Genomic DNA, 18,321 nt, shown 5'->3' with positions numbered 1-18,321 from the left:
GGGAGAGTTTTCCCATTGTTTTAATGCAGAAATTATTTACACTGAAAACCCAGGCTGATTTTGCCATGTAATTGCCGCTTTAAAAACACTGGAGAATTCTCCCAAATTCTCTCACTTTCTGATTCTCACACCCTACTACATTTGGCACTATATTTCCTATATAAGGTAAAACTTACAGGTCATTATAATAAATAAAAATGTTTTCTTGCCAAATGTCACACCTATTTTGTCAAATTAACTTGGCACTCAAAGGGTTAAGCAACAGCTGAAGTGTCAGATATACTAATGTCACAATATTTTACAATGCAGTGCTTGGAAATATGGATGAGAATTGAATGAGTCTTGTAATATGCTTTTAACATTTGAAAAATAAACCTCTGACTTTTCCAAATTTAGACCAAGGTTAAATACATTTTAATATCTGGTGAAAAAACAGCGGATGGCATCTGTGTCATTCAGTTCAGAACATCTGCTTGGATGACATGTCACTTTGTAATTTTAAGTCCGATTAGTGAGTAAGATTGTCAGATTTATGTTTTTTCTGAACGCTCAGCTGACAGTTGTTACTATGCTGACATTCCTGTCTATTACCCACAACATTAACCTGCTGTGTGGTAGCTGTGCTGTGTGGAGTACTTGCTTTTATCTATATTATTTAATAGCAGCGAGGTTCTTCTAAAATGTACAGTAAAGATTTGAAAAAAAAATTGAGTTTTATACTTAAATCTTAAAAAAAAAGGGTTTATAAAGATTTAGTATTTTAATTATTGGTAGGAAGGAGCAGCTCAATGGTTAAGAAAAATTAGAATATCATTATCTGCTTCCTGTGACATACTGTATGACAAGTCAGTTAGACTCTATATTCCCCCCTTAATAAAATCTATGTGAATTTGATACAGAATACATAAGCTCAATTTCTTTTAAGAAACATGCAAATTTTCATAGCCAAATGCATAATAAGGTGAATATTTTAAAGTATAATGTTAAAAATGTTTCTCCTGTGTACCGAAAACAGCCCCAATAATATAAAAGTCAGATAATACCTTCCATTTAAAGTAGATAACTGAGCATATTTGATGAGGGGGACAAGTTTTCGGCATACTGTACAGAGGTTCAGTTTTACAGAAAAAAACGGTACTTATGTAATATCTGTGCTCCCGTTTTTCTTATGAGACCGCGTCCGCTCGCCACGCTTCGGGCACGGTGGCTCGTTGCGCTCACCACACTATATAAAATCAACTCCATGCATAGTTGGATAGTAGGGGTATGAAAAAATGGGGTGCATTTAACATGGGAGCCCAGATAATACATAAGTACCAAAAAAACTATTAGAAAATGTTAAAAAAAATTAAAATTTTCTTTTTTAATTTCAAAAGTAAGCATTAAAGTGTTTAAGTTTATATTTTAGATTTGATATACACATTAGACCCCGATTGGAGTGTAAATTTTTCTAAATCCTTCATGAGCATGCGTGGTGTCATCATCTGCATATACTTTAAAATTGGGGATGACTAACTACAATTAGTAGTTTTTTTCTGGTGGTTACCAGGCAATCGTACACAAAATATAACATTTTACACAGCTGGTAATGCGGTCAGTTATTTAGTTGTATAGTTATATAATGGCAGGCCTTATTGGGCTACAATATTATTCTGGCACATTGTAAGCATTTAAATTAACAGTGCAAAAATGTTAAAACAAAATTGCATTTTTCAAGTGCAGATTTTTCGATTCCTACTATTTTCTATATTTCAAAGGTGATGAAACAAGATCCAGGTACTATTTATTTGAAAAACACTAATGGTATTTTATAAAAATGCAAAGTCATCTGAAATAGCAAGAAACAATTTGTTTGGGTACCGCTTTAAAAAATCAGTGATATACAAGTTTGAATGTGATGAGTGCTAAATGGCCTCAGCACATTGATGAGAAAGCCCTGAGCAGTGATAAATTATAAATTACTATAAAGTTCAAGATATTCCATTGAATTTTAAAACTGTTTTTAGAAGGCAAATCAGAAGGTTTAAAAAAAATGGCACAATGTAGGACTTTTTTATTGACAGATGTATGCCAAACTTTTAAAATGTAAGCTTCCTAATTTAACTTATTCTTCCTATACCTATCCTACAGTATATAAAAACAATTTTCAATATGTTTTTTTTAGTGAAGAAATGTTTCTATTTGAGAAATTTTGTACTGTATCAAACTATTTTAAATAATGTTTTTTAATATTTATAGTTGTTACTGTTTGTACAATAGTAGCTGCTTGTAGCTAAATTTTAAATGTTAATATAATCTGACATTTTTATTTACTGTAATTTACAGTATGTGTTTACTGTATGTGTTTATGCTGAAGATTGTAACTGATACGGAAGAAGTTTAGATATGTTTTGACTATGTTATTCCTTTTTTTTTTAAAGACAAATATACGTATCTGTGCTACGGCATATGGATTTCCGGACGACATGTGATGAGGTGAGCAATAAATAAATAAATATTAAAACTTTTGATTGTCAATATATTTTTGTATACCAATGTGCAGTAGAAGAATCTGAGATATGTATATGTTATAACAGACTCTTAAGTCAGGAAAAAAAACATGTCACTGACAGATAGTTAAGTTAGTGAAGTGAAAATATGAAGTATGACCATTTTAAATAAATTTGCCAAATCTGTTTGGGAGGTAATCAGATTACTGGGATACAGAAGTCTAAGTATAAACTTGGTCTAGGCATAAAATGGTGCCAAATGAGACATGCTTCTCACCTTGCCTTATGTTTGGTATGGAAGTGCCAGTGGTTCAGAATAGAATTTAGATAAATATACCTTTAAAAATAAAAACTGCACATTTTAAAATAGAAATTGTATCATATGTATAAATAGGTTTTATTTGACATACATGTTAAGTGACATGTGGCCATTGGTAAATACAATCAGATAACCTCAAATAATTCCATATGTAAATAATGTCAAACATTTATTTAATCAGGAAAAATCTACAAGTATATATATATATATATATATATATATATGGAGAGAGAAAGGATAGTGGCCCCAATAATGCGCTTAGGAGAGCAGCACCTCTATAGTACCCTGCTGTCAGTGAAGGTACGGGGGGGAGAGAAATAGAAAAAGGAATAGGGATGCGCTTGATATACCACTTAGTGGCTATGCATACAATGAATAAAAACCGTAATTTTCATAAAAGCAGAATAACATTTATTGAAGGTTCATCCAGCAGTAAAAGTTTTTTTCATTTGTTCAGAGTTTTTCAGACGTGTGCCACATATACTGTAAATCCGCGGTCCAACGCGTTTCGTCCCTTAGGACTTCATCAGGGGCAGTGAATCAATCTAATAAGGAGACATCACCTACACAATTTGTGGGTGGGATTTATATTTTTTAGAGGCTTCAATTAGAATTGCCTATTAGAGTAAATAAGTTTCTTTAGGCTGAGAAAGCTCTGTTCCAATAAAAGAGGTTTTGTACCGCTTCGGAATGAATGTGGTCTTCTTTGACCAAAAGCAGGATTTGCACAGATCAATAGATAAATAACAGTGTGGATTTCTTCAGATTCTAGCGGGTGTGTTTATACAACCCTTTAGGGTGGAAAGATGGATTTCAACACCAACAATGGAATCACATATACAAAAAATGGGGTATCCCTCCGTTCACGAATAAATGCAATTTCCTTTAGGGTGGAAATATGGACTTCAACACCAACAATGGAATCACATATACAAAAAATGGGGTATCCCTCCGTTCACAAATAAATGCAATTTCTAAAAAACGTGTAGACCAAGTATCACAGGGTCTCCAGGAGTCTATGTGCAAATGGCTGGATATGGCACCTAGAAAGCGTGTCAACCGAGTATCACGGGGTCTCCAGGAGCCTCCCATTTTTTGTTTATGTGATTCCATTGTTTGGAAAACTCTGAAAAACGTCTGAAAAACTCTGAACAAATGAAAAAAACTTTTACTGCTGGATGAACCTTCAATAAATGTTATTCTGCTTTTATGAAAATTACGGTTTTTATTCATTGTATGCATAGCCACTAAGTGGTATATCAAGCGCACCCCTATTCCTTTTTCTATATATATATATATATATATATATATATATATATATATATATATATATATTCTCAGTGTCTCTTGTTACAGAGAAACCAGCACCAGTCCAGGTAAATTCAATAATCCATTTTAATCTTTTCCAAAAGACATCAAATCCTCATAGCAGCGAGGTAGTAGCAGACACCCAACAGGCTATACATTACATAAAACGCCAGACAATAATCGTCATCCTCTATTGTCTGGCGTTTTATGTAATGTATAGCCTGTTGGGTGTCTGCTACTACCTCGCTGCTATGAGGATTTGATGTCTTTTGGAAAAGATTAAAATGGATTATTGAATTTACCTGGACTGGTGCTGGTTTCTCTGTAACAAGAGACACTGAGAATATCTTATTGGTACCGTGCACAGTCTAAATTATCATCATTGTGAAGTGTTGTGCGATTTACATCTGCTGCTATATATATATATATATATATAAAAGGCTAAACACCGCCTATGAGATGAAGTACCACCAGTGACCACTAGAGGCCACTCGATAGACCAAATGACTCCTTTGTGTGCTAAAAGATGTCATAACAGGAAATGAAAGCTATTTTTGCAGGGGAAGTGATCGGTTACAAACCTCCTGTATATGGAGAGAGGGAGCTGTGAAGACACAGATGGGAGGTAGGAGCAGATTGGTACTGGGGGTGGAGTAGAGAGTTTGTGGGCTAAAAACTTAAGCTTAATGTAAAAGCAAAAACTGAGACATCTCAAAATGAAAGTAGATTGCAGAAGCCTTCATTTTGAAGTACGTTTAACTTGTACTTAATTAAACAAGGAAAACACACCAGCCAAATTGTAGGTGACCATAATTATTTAATATTTTTATTCCAGCATGTATCAACATACAATGGGTATTGCTAAATGGTGGCGTTTAACACTTTCCTGCTGTAAATAAGTAAGGCTCATCGTCTTCATGTACATTAAGACTACAGAGGAAGAGTCCAACTAGGCCTTTACATTGAAGCACTCCATTAGAAAAAAACACTAAATTGCCATTATTTAGTAATCAAATAGGAGGAGGAGGGTTAAAACTAATTTAAAAAAAAATGGGTACTGTCTGATATAATATAATGTTGATGCAATTGGCATGGTTAAAATAGAAGCCTACTTTGAGGCATCCCCTGCATCTTTATGCAATGTAATCCTCATATTCAATTATCGCTGCTGGTTGTGAACACATGAAAAGGCCGTATTAAGAGCTTTATATAAGAAATCTTGAACAAATTGTTTAAGAATAACAACTTCAGACACAAAATTACAATATTAGAATTAAATAATTGCCCTTTTGAAGGAAAAGGGATTGTTTTGTTTATCTGCTGTTTTCAATTATGTAGTTTTTATTTGTATTCTGCCTTGAGTAAGATTTGTATTGAATTACATTATTTTGTTAAATTTCATGTACTGTAAATGTTTATGTACAGACTGTATGCTATATATAATATATATATATATATATATATATATATATATATATATATATATATATATATATATATATGCTTCTATATCCAGGTATAGAAGCAAACAGCGGCACTCAAAGGGCTTGGTGAAGAAATCAATCAGGCATTTATTACAATGCAAGTGTCCGACGTTTCGGGGGCCAACAGCGCCCCTTTTTCAAGGTGTAGGTGAAAAAGGGGCGCTGTTGGACCCCGAAACGTCGGAAACTTGCATTGTAATAAATGCCTGATTTATTTCTTCACCAAGCCCTTTGAGTGCCGCTGTTTGCTTCTATACCTGATAACAATTTGTTCTTGAAGGCATATATATATTTATAAATGTTCTTAAGACATATGTTTTATGCATGCAAAATACTGTGTTACCAATTTCTTTTTCTTTTCTTTGGCTTACCAGGGTGGGTAATTCAAATCTGTTTGCCTGTTTACTCTATCTGCTTAAATAAAGTATCTATGTATTAGAATAACCAAACAGACTTCACAGATATAGATACATAGAAAACCATAATATTTGATGAATTCACATTCCATTATACAGTATTTATAAAGGCTGTGCATCTCAATTGCTACTATGCATCAATTCATACACAATGAGGAGCATGTGCTGTTACTTACAGTAATATTAGCATTGCATGCCATACAGCATTGTGTTCAGCTTTGGGGGGCACATATGGTAGGATTAAATCAGGTGCTGTTTCAGTATATGAGGCCAAAAGAAAATAGGATTTAGGATTGTGTCTTCTGGAGACTGGGTTAAACTAGTCCCAAATGTGGTGATGTTTGAGGACTTCTAGGGTTACCTGGGATTACTCCGATTACTGATCTTCTACTATATTTAATATAAAATACTTCTACGCACATGCAAAGCCATTCACCTAACTAGGGCAACATACTGTACATCTCTTTGCTTATTTCAAAATATATCCCACCCGACTTCTCTGCTCTGCACAAGATCTGCATCACTCCACACTCATTACTAGATCTCATTCACAATTTCAGGACTTTCTTTGGGCAGCACCCACCCTATGGAATGCCCTTCCACGCACATTAAGACACTCCTCTAGCCTCAAACTTTCAAGTATTCCCTGAATCTCACCTCTCCGGACAAGTTTATATTCCCAAACTCCCACATAACCTCCTGTAGCATTCATATCTAATTGCATTCCATCAGGACTGTGTTGTAATCTGGTGGGACTGCCTTGCTATAGATTTATATCCTTATCTATCCCTTCTATTATGACTATTAATTGTAAGTTTGTGAGCAGGGCCCTCCTACCTCTATATCCATTTGTCACTACCCAGTTTGTTTTATCAGGGTTGTTTCCAATTGTAAATAAAAATGGAGTATGATGCGCTATATAAGAAACTGTAAATAAATACTAAATAAATAACTGCACATACAAGGAGATGATCAGCGCAGAAGTCTCCATTAAGACAACTATGTATACTACATGATTTGGGTGTGCAGTAATTGTTAATATCATTTTTAAAGACTAATTGAAGTATTTGATGATGGAATTCAGGGCGAGAGCATGCACATCTGATTAAACCTTCAGTTTTTTGCATTTAAAATATTTAGATGTAATCAAAGGAGGAAATGACTGAAAATAGAAATTCAGATGACCTTTCAACAGATTTCTGCTTTGCATTAATTTGTGCAATACACATTTTTTAAACCAAGTTGTAAAATAAAGGACCTTTGCTCTATTGTTCCTGTGAGACGGGTCACATCAGGTGGGCATCTGGCAGCCTCATTTAGCCTCATGTTATTTCCAAGTTGTTTCAATGTCTTTAGACATTTAGCACAATAAGGTATTTGGATACTAATAGCAGAAAAGTGTATTGTGAAGCATTTTGTAGCTAATTCTCCATTTTCGAAACATTTTGCAATGGATAGAAAAACATGGAGAACTTTATTCAAGATTAAAGTTTCATGAATATCACTTTACCTATGTGTCCTGGGGTGTTTTGTCTTATCTTGAACCATGAAAAATAACCGTTTCAGTTGTCAATATGTGGCCTGGTAATGCTCAATAATATTTGACATCTGAAGATACTCAGTCATTAGGGTAAGTATGCTAGTCAAAGAACCATCTTTTATGCTCTAATACATTGCATAGAGCATCTATATCCTCCACAGACTTCATGATGGTATCATTTAAGCTAAGGGAAGCACAGAATTAATAGTTGTGAGAAAACAGTGAGATATTGCCTATGCTTAGAGGATGGTAACTTATAATAGCTATATCCAGTGATTCCCAAATGCAAATCCTATTCACCCTGGGGTGCCTCAAGACACTTGCAGGGGTGCCTCGGGTTGGTGGATCAGGATCATATCATACTATTTATGGTCAATGTACCAGGCAAAACCAGTGCTGGTGGCTGCCAATTATAATATATGTGGACAGACAGAAGAAAATCCTGTCCCTCACCAGATAACTGTGACATATGAACACAATGCACTTCATTTAATATTTTTTTTCAGAGTTTCTCGATAAGAAGCAGTTGGCCTAGGGGTGCCTTGGAAATATTTTCATGCTCTAGGGTGCCGTGATTCAAAACAGTTTGGGAACCACTGGCTATATCCATAACATTGTGGTATGCACATCTGAGCTCTGTCTAAAATGATAATCAATTACTTCCATTTTATCACCATATTACTGTATGAAATGTGATCATATATACTGTATTAGGGATGCCAATCCCGCTGCATTTTCTCAAAGCCAGGATTGAGAAAAGCTCAATCCCATAATTATTATTACTATATTACTATATGTATTAGTATATTACTATACTATATTTTTAAAGGCCTGTCCATAACTATCCTCCCACTCTATAGAAAACACTTCCATGAGGTGAAGTACCGCCACTGACCATTAGAGGCCTCTCCGTGGACCAAATTACTCATTTGTTTGCTAAAAGATGTCATAACAGAAAGTGAAAGCAATTTTTTCAGGGGCCCTGATCTGTTTCAAACTTGCTGGAGAGAGGCAACTGTGAAGACACAGATTTGAGGTAGGAGTAGATAGGGACTGGGGGTAGGGTGGAGAGTTTGTGGGCTAAAACCTATTACAGGTCAAAGTGAAATTAAAAACTGTCACAGCTCAAAGGAAAAGTACATTGCAGATGCCGTAATTTTGACAGGCTTTTAACTAGTGTATTAACAATCACATAACGTGTTAACAGTTTGTCTATCTGTGGTTAGTATCTGTTTGTCTTCCAGAGTAATTATATAAAATAATATATGATTGTAAGAGGTACAGTAAGCTAAGAAAGATGCATGCTTAAAAATTACTGTAACATGCTATATTATGTGGAATTTATGCTTTAATACTTTATATTTGTCTAACTCCTATTATTACATATATGAACACAGCACTAGCTGAGCTAACTCTGGGAATGCCTTTGTTAATAAACAGACAGTGCATGTTATTGTTAAACAAATGAAGATACAGCAGAATAATTAAATAGAAACCTGTGATCGCTCTTTTAGCACAATTTGTACTCTTTTTAGCAAAGGATGAATGGAATGGATCAATGACAAATTTGGCAATGATTGTATATGTGAGCTCTTATGAGCACCATTGTTTAACATTCATAGAGTGATATACTGTGGATTTTTTTTTAATTCTTCAGATCATAATTAACATATTATTAAATAATAAGTGCTGTACTGTGATAAGGCACCTATTCAGATAAGATTTTTTTTTTCTTGTGTTAGATTTAAAACATTTGAAAAGACACCTTTTGCCAAAAATTCTGGAGAACTCAATCATCCTTTTCCATGCTATCTAGGTCAAGTATTTCCCTGTGATATGATTTTACTTAAAATTTATGGGATTTGGACTATCTGTCCCTCCTTCCAGGATTAATCAAAGTGATGCTGGAATTTAGAATCTAGCCAGATTTTATTGAGATGTAGAGGTAACCCACTGTATTGTGAATTCTTTTCAGTGGTGTAACAATAGCCCCGCAGACCCCACCTTGGCGGGGAGGTGCTGTGTAAGTGTGGGTGCCGGGGGTCTAGTGTAATGCCGCTGCCATGTCTGAGCTGTGGCCGGGACCCGCAGATTTACTTGTCTGCAGTGCGGTCCTGGCTCCCCTCCTGGCTTCTGCTGCTATAAAAATGGACCAAGATCTGCTGGTCCCAGCTACAGAAGTGGTGGGCGGAGGGGTAAGGCACGGGAGGGTGTTAACTTTACTGGGGTGGGTGGGGGGTTAACTTTGCTTGGGGGGGTGGGTGCTGCTGAAATTTTCAGTGGGGGGGGGGGCGCAAATATGGTAGTTACACCACTGCCTCTTCCTCAACGTGATACTCGATTGACCGACCAAGATTTAGGGCATGTGAAGGCTGCCCCAGTAAAGTCACACAAGCATTCAAAGATGATTATCAGATTTCTTAATAATCTCTTAAATAAACAGCAATAGGAAATAATAATTAAATGATTGAAATTAACAGTCAGAGATCAGTCAGTAATAATATATTTAACTTACACGTTCAACATCAAATAATGAGACAACTGGAATATATCAATAAAAAAACAATTACAGATAAAACAATTCAGCCAATAAATGGCATACACTAGTTATGTTTCACAGAGCACGTCTCTTCAGAATTTCAGTCACAAAACTCTAATTCTAGCCCATTTAGCCTAATATTTACCTTCTTGATCCTTTCAAAATTATTCAAGATGGGGTTGGGGGGTATGGGAAGAACCTCTGCACAAGATGCACCTATCGATGGTAAACTTTTTATGATATGTAAGTTTTAGAATCCACAATAAACAAAAGATGTATATATTGATATATTTTCGAATGTATCACTCTTGTGGAGGTGCACCCCTGAGAGTAGAAAGTGTACAATTTTTAAAGGGAAGGAAAAAAGTACTCTCCTTTGTTTGGGGGCACGCTTGTCAGAAAAAATAAATTTTGGTTATGATTGTAAGTTATAAAACGTAACTTTTAATTGGTAATTCTAAAAAAGGCTATAATATGAACGAAAGACACAGACAAACTACACATAACATAAATAGTGGTAAGGAACCACTTATCGTACTCAATAGAGTCCCTCCAGCGATTTATCGCTGGTATCAAGTATGTATATTGCCGCACTAATGGGCAAGTATTAGATATGTCCACAAATGTGGGTCACTTCAGTACAAAGGGTTACAGTGAAGTGAAAACACTGGTAGCGAAATGGTTAAAAAATATTAACAGGTTACATCCAATAAGTTGTATGGTGTGTGTCCAGTTCACAAATGTATAAACCATGCAGAATCAGCATATAGTTTGGTGAAAAATTGGACAGAGGACACAAACAGACTATACAAAAATTAAATAAGTGGTCAGAGCCACTAGTTGTACTTCAGTTGAGTCTCTCCAGTCATTTGTCTCTGGTATCTCAAATGTATATAGCCACAGATGTGGGTTTTGCATAGGACACTGGTAGCAAGAGTAGGATGGATATGTAGTCATAGGTAACATCCAATAAATTTGTGTAGCTTATGTCCAGTTCACAAATATGTGATGCCTACAATAGATTGTATGGTGTGTGTCCAAGTCACAGATGTATGGTGATATACTGAAACAGTATTAATTTGTGTGACAAATTGGACACAGGACACAAATAGGCTACAAAAATTAGCTCTCAGTAGTCAAAAAAACCCCCTTATCTGGGCATCAATTGAATCCCAACCGTGAGTGGTCTATGAAATTACAAAAATATGTGACCACAGGTTTGTGAGTCAAATTGATATATGTGTATGCCCACAGTTGTGGGTCGCTTTGATACACTAAATTTCAAAAATATATATATGTGAAGACACAGATTACAAAGATAGGATGATTTGTGAATTGTATCCAATAAATTGTATAGTGTGTGTCCACTTCACCGATACATAATAAATAATAATGCGCTCAATCGGCGTAAATTTAAATGTGATAGATGCAGAGCTCCAAATATAGGCAAACAAAAGGGTAATGCAGTGATAGCCCCCTAAAAGAAGTGATACTGAAGTTTTAATTGGATTAAGAGTAGTATCAAAATAGGGACTCCACAGGAATGCACACAATTACTACTGCTGTGTCAAACGACTAGTCCTAGTCCTGTGTTGACACAGTGAGCGGATTGTGTTGTCAGACCATCAATGGGGAGTAGAGTTGGGAACTATATAGAAATAGCATCTGCTGTCTCTTCCCCAGAAATAAGGTGCCCTGTTGTCACCGACAGTGCAGGGTCTAGCCGAATTTTCTGGGTGGAGATGAGAGTGCTAGAGAAAAGGTCATATATGGTGCTATAATAGTGCAACACAGGAGACGACTTCTGCCTAGTGGGTTAGTAGGCTGCTGCTTCCCATTGATAATACATTGGTATTCCAAAATTATATAATCAAGACTAACCTTGATTGACCATCTTTGTGTTGTCTATGTACACATTTTACATTGCTTAACTTATGTAACTTAAATATCATACTGACCATACAGTATATGATCTTAACTTCCTGAGCCTTCAGGGACCGTTTAAAAAAAACATACTTAATGGAATTTCTCATAAATATTTCTATTCGTTAATGTGTATAACTATTAATAAACATGTATACTGTAATGTAATGGACACATATGTAGTTAATATCATATTTTATTAAACCATGTCTTCTTAGCTTTTTGTTTTAGTTAATATACCATTCTGTTGAATAATCACATATTAAAATGTATATCTTATAAATTATCCCCACTTTCTGCTTTATACTGTAGCTTTATATATAATGTTCACTCCAGCTATTTCTTTGGAAATCTAAATAGTTTCTTATCAGGTTCTTTATTCAGTTCAATTAGGTTTATCTGTGGTTATCTGGGTACTCCCCAGTAAGTGCACTGTGCAGTCATTTCAGACAGAAAGCCATTCATAATTTCTGAATACTATTTTCCATTAAAACTATACTTAGAACTACATTATATTAATTTTCACATATGCTACTAAATTTCACATATGCTTTTAAACATATTTTTACCACACAAGCATCATAATTATGTCATTTACAACATGGTACTTTATATTATTACGGATAAGGCATCTATTGAATGCACCAATAATTTCACTATAAAAGACACTGAAAAGCTTAAACTATCACCTAAAGTGGGAATTATCAAGATAAATGTACAGATAAGTTCAGTTAATATATATCTCATGTGCATAAATATACAGACACTTTGCTTCTGCATTATTAACTGTATGATGCTTGCTCTCATAAATGATAGGACACAGGGCTGCCACTAGTAAAACTGTGGGGTCCGGGACTGATTTCTAATGGGTACAGTCAGTGTACGGATATCAGTGTGGAACTGACACAGGGTCTGATTCAGACCTGATTGCATTTTCTCAACTGGACACAACCATTTTGCATTGCAGGTGAGACAAATTTAACAAGTGCAGAGAGAGTTAGATTTGGGTGGGGTGTGTTCAAATTTGTGTCTAAATTGCAGTGTAAAAATAAAGCAGACAGTATTTACCCTGAACAGAAACAAAAAACTCACCCACATCTAACTCTCTCTGCACATTTGCTCCACCTGCAGTGCATATGACTTTGCCCATTTCAGAAAGATTTTGTGATCAACTCTGAATTATTTTTGTTTTCCATTTGTACATTGAATATTAAGAAGAAGATGCAGTATTAATATAAGAGCCAATCATATTTTCTAAGTAACAGCAAAGGGCACCTTTACCATTCTGTTAGCCTACCAAGTGAAATCTTCACAGCACATTTTAGCAAATGATAGAAACATCAAGAGAAGTTTTATGTAAGTGGACTGTCACATAAAAATCAATATTATAACTGTAAAGGTGCGTACACACTGGGGCGATTTTGTATAATATCGCAGAAAATATGGTCACTAAGCGACCATATTGCCCACGATGGGAGTGTGCACTGGTGATATATCGCCGGGTGCGCGCTCCCGTTTTTACCCCTGTAGTGATCGCTGGTCGCAGGAACATGCTCCTGCGACCAGCTGATTTCCACTGCCAGGCTCCCCCGGCAGTTTCTTTTTCATCAGCGACCATCTCTGGTCGCTGATGAAAAGGAGAAACTGAGCAATATATTGCTCAGCCATATATTGCTCAGCAATATATGGCTGAGCAATATATCTCCCCCGTGTGTACGGGGCTTTAATAGCCATTTTCTTCATTATAACATCCATGGATATGATATTGTAGTAATATTTTTTTTTTCTCAATTCTTCACCATCTGGGGTTTCCATCCAATCTCTCTTAGACAAATTCACTAAAATATTTAGCTGGCTTTCTAGACTATAGAAATAAGGCGTTTGCTATATATTTGTATGCATTGGAAATAAAATGATTCTGTATGCAATGGAGCCAAAATGAAGTAAAGAAACTTATCAGCAGGAGGGCCAAATCATCTTTGGAGGGATTTAAGCCATATCTTATGGTGACATTAATGTGAAAATTGCTCTACTGTCTAAGCCTCTACCACCTTTGATGGGAGGTTATTCCACTTGTGCACTACAGTTTCAGTTAAATATTGTTCCTCAAATTTCCCCTGAGCCGACTGTCCCTTCCTCCAGTTTCAGTGCATGTGCTTGTGTTATATTATTTCTCTTCATTTGAAAAATGTTTCCTTCCTGGACCTTGTTGAAATCCTTAATATATTGCTAAATTTCTATCTATCCAGGTGAATTTAGTGATGTAGGACATGTACCATTTTAGTTGAACTTCTTTATACCATCTCTAATGGGCTTTTATCCTCCTGGAGATATGGCCTCCAGGACTTTGGATTTTTAAGACCCAAGTGCATGATTTTGAATTTTTGGCCATTAATCTGTAAATGCCATTTCCTTGACCATTCTTTTAGCCTACCAAGATCCTGTTGCATCTGTAAAAAAGGCATTATTTCCCTTCAATACCATTTGCAATGTAACCAAGATATTAAAAAGAACTGGTCCAAATACAGACCACTGGGGACCTCCATTGGTAACATTTTCCTCCTGTGAACTCAATTTATACAACGTTTTTTTTTTTTTATCATGCAACCAAGATGTTATTCATACAACCATCTTAGTATCCAATCCAATGCTTTCAAGTTTGTTTAGAAGTCTGTGATGTGGGGCAGTGTCAAAAGTCTTACTTAAGTCTAAATCATCTATATTTACTGCTCCCCCACCCTATTTTTCATACTCTAATTGCATAGTAAAAATAAAAAGTCAATAAGGTTGATCTCCACCAAGCAAATCCATGGGACCCTGTAAATTGCTGGATTTGAGACCATCTACAACTCTTGCTTTTAAGAGTGTTAAAATTTCCCTACTACTGATGTAAGGCTTCTTACTTGTAAATGTTGATAACTAATCAGTCAGAACTGTTCAGGTATTTAACAGGAGGGGATCTCTGCTGGTACTCAAGTGTAGGAGTATATGTACCTTGGGTTATGCAAGTAAATTTGATCAGCAGGCATAGCTAGCATTAATTTATAACAAATGCTCTTGCCTGTAGCTAAAATAGTGTGATCCAGGAAATTGGAATCCCAGTTGGGTTGGGAGTCTCAACTTCGTGGATTTGGTCAGTCCTGTTATTGAGATAATTTAGAGACTAGGGCCCCATGACGCAGGAGTACAAGTACCAAGTGGATCACAGTATTAAGTTGTATGTGAACCATACCAGTGAAAAAAGTTACAGACAATTTGGTGGCATACGGAGGCGCTCAGGGTTGAAGTAGTGGGGTGTATATAGTGCACTGATTTCATTCTCTATTCAGACTGTTGAGGTATACTATACAATGAACAGATACACAGGAAGCAGAGGTCTAAAGGGTGAATTTGGTTACGAAGAAGACATTGGGCCAAATGCAATAGGATGTTAGAATGAGAAAGAACAGAGATTTGGGGAGATTTTTTCCCATTGTTTTCAAGCGGCAATGAATTACATGGCAAGGGCAACCTGGTTTTGCTGTGTAAATGATTGCCGCTTTAAAAAAAAAAATCTCTTCCAAAATCTTTGGGAAAACTCTTCCAAAATCTCTCACATTTTGATTCTCCCACCCTATTCCATTGGCCCATTGTATGTCAGGAGTCTGCATGATGTAGTTTAAAGAAAGAAGTAGGTTCTTTATGACCAATGTCATTAAGAGGCAATGTTATCTCACTTGCTTCTGCAGTAGCAATATGGTTACAAAACTGTTAGCTGGCTGGTAACCCAGAATGTAAAAGACAACCATACAGAGCACTCATTGAGTGTGACTGTCTGTTCTTGATGGCTAAGCCATTCCCCCATTTATGATTTATTTTACATTTATTAAAAAACATATACTTGGAAAGGGGAAGCCTGCTCAGCCATGCTGCTATTAAGCCTGGGAATCCCTTAGAATGATAGAGTATGCACAGAGTTAATAAACCACAACAGGGGGAATGGATGGGATAAAGGTCAGTATCATGAATCACATCCTTCAGTGGATAGGTCATTCCTGTTATTACCGAGATGGGGTATTGACCATTATTCTCTCTTACCCACAGATATGGTAAAACATGAAAAGGTGTAGGTCCAAGAGTACTGGGTAGGATAAATATGTTAATATTAAATACCCCACAATCCTAAATTCATGATTTTATCATGGACATCAGCACTGGGTGCAACATACAGACAATACAACATACACAAAACACTTCCAAGTTCCTACCACAATTATCCCCAGGGGCAGTATAATGAAGCGTAAATGCTACTGTATGTGTACAGAAGTGTTTAAAAAGATCAGACGGATGAAAGTATAATTTACAGTAGAACGTTTCAAGACAGAGGGCCTGATTCATATATGTAGTCCAAGACAATGGTTTATGCACAAACCTGAAGTTTGCGGGTCTTGCATTATCGCTCGCAGTCCCCACTTAGTGGTACCATAATTTATACGCTGCAGAGTTTGGGGGTCTTCAAAACAGGGGCATTTTGTCCTATTTTGTAGGCTTGTCGGACCAAGGGTCTGCATTTTTGGATGCAGACTTCCCGGACCTGGCTGTCCAGAGCCTACAGACAGAGTAAGCTTCAGGTGACATCACGAGACATGGAGGTCCTCAGATGCAGCACTTGGATCATACAGATACATGCAGGAGGCATCTATCTCTAACAGAGATCTCTTGTTGCATTTTAATTTTTCTGTATGTAATTGCACAGCCACTTCCCTGAGGCTGCACAATTTAATACAATCGGAATCAGGTCAATCATGCCCTAAATTACAGATAGTTTCCTTAGCATTCTGCATAATAGATACCATTGCTGTCACCCAAAAATATAAGAAAAGCGATCTTCCCAGGGGCAGTTTCATATGAGCCTATTGTAGGAGCTGCTCTGTGGTCTCACCTCTATAGGCCGCAAGCAGAAATCAAGCTGAACAAATATCCCCCGAAGCTGCTAGTAGCTGTTCTGGAGGCTCATACAGCTAATCGGATATGCCTCTAAGCTTGATCTTTATTGTATTATTGTGCGGTAAATAGTTTTTTTTTTTTAAATAAGTAATTTAGGTTTGTGCTCATGCTCGGATCTTGCATATATTATACTTTGTTCTGTAACTGCACATACTGTATACTGTAGGTCTTGATTCAGCTTCAGTCGTGGTTTGGTAAAATTGGTAAAACTATAACTGCTAACACCAGCAAAGGTCCCTCACTGATCTGCAATTGCTAAATTTTGCAATCGCATAGCTATTATGTGCAGGGGCGGATTTAGGGAGGAGGGCGCCCCTAGGCACAACAATAATGTTTACTAAGTAGGACAGTTTATAGGGGCAGTATCAAAATGTCCTATCCATTTACACTCTATTTAAGATGGAATATAGTACAGTACAGTGGATATTTTGCAGGTATTGGTACATTTTGGGCTGACAGTACTATCACAGGCATCCAAGTGCCGCCCCCAAACATGTGCCGCCCCTAGGCCGGTGCCTCACGTGCCTAATGGGAAATTCGGCTCTGATTATGTGACCGCTTCGCAGAATAGTGTAGAGCTCACATTTTAAAGGTAGCCCTATGCCTGCACAGCCCAGCTGTGAGAGCAGGCACAGGGCTGCCATGTTTTTGGTCGCAGCAGCGGTGTGTGATGTCACACAACTGCTGCCCCCCCCCCCCCCTGCAGACATTCTGGACACACACACACCCAACACTGTGTAGATGCCCTCCTAATGTCACGTATGCGCTTCCCACCGGTCCAACTGTGGTTGCATTTTCCAGAACGCACCACCATTTAAGAGTTCACGTATGCTCAGATTAGTGAAAATTGTCTAACAGTGATTTTCGATAATCAGCATCGACTACTGAATCAGGCACATAATTCAGTGATAATTTGTTTTAGAATTATTTCATTTTCTTAAAATGATATAATTTTTACATAATATTAAGATTTTTATGCAGTGCTTTTTCTGTACTATGTGTAACGGTTCTTGGAGTCACCTAAACTTGCTGAAGGCGGTGTGGCCAGCTAAGCGATTATCCTACAGCATGTATGAAGTTAAAACAGAGGAGTCTTTTGATACAAACTACAGGCACTGTTAAAATACACCATTGTTGACAGTAGCAGAATGTCTGTTTCTAGGAATTAAGGTCTAATACTATTGACTACCATCAGAAAAACAGCTCTGTATGTACGCATAAGGCAGGAGAATGTTTGTATTTACGTAAAATTCAGCACTTGTATAATTAATGTCAAGGCAGCAGAGCTTGCAGCATTAAATGTTCCCTTTCATATAT

General features: G+C 36.5%; 1 protein-coding gene across 5 annotated transcripts in view; it reads left to right on the top strand.

The window, feature by feature from the left end:
- The window catches only part of SNTG1 (syntrophin gamma 1), a 577,365-nt gene that overhangs the window by 336,469 nt on the left and 222,575 nt on the right, over positions 1-18,321 (top strand). For all 5 annotated transcript variants that reach the window (XM_083187410.1, XM_083187409.1, XM_083187408.1 and 2 more), the window contains one exon: positions 2,421-2,475. In XM_083187410.1, the coding sequence (XP_083043536.1) occupies positions 2,449-2,475 (27 nt within the window). In that variant the 5' untranslated portion in view covers positions 2,421-2,448. The remainder of the gene's footprint in view (positions 1-2,420; positions 2,476-18,321) is intronic.

Source organism: Crinia signifera, chromosome 5 (assembly GCF_055691185.1).
Source record: "Crinia signifera chromosome 5, ASM5569118v1, whole genome shotgun sequence".
NCBI lineage: Eukaryota > Metazoa > Chordata > Amphibia > Anura > Myobatrachidae > Crinia > Crinia signifera.
The sequence above is the reverse complement of the archived record's forward strand: the minus strand, read 5'-3'. Positions and strand labels throughout refer to the sequence as shown.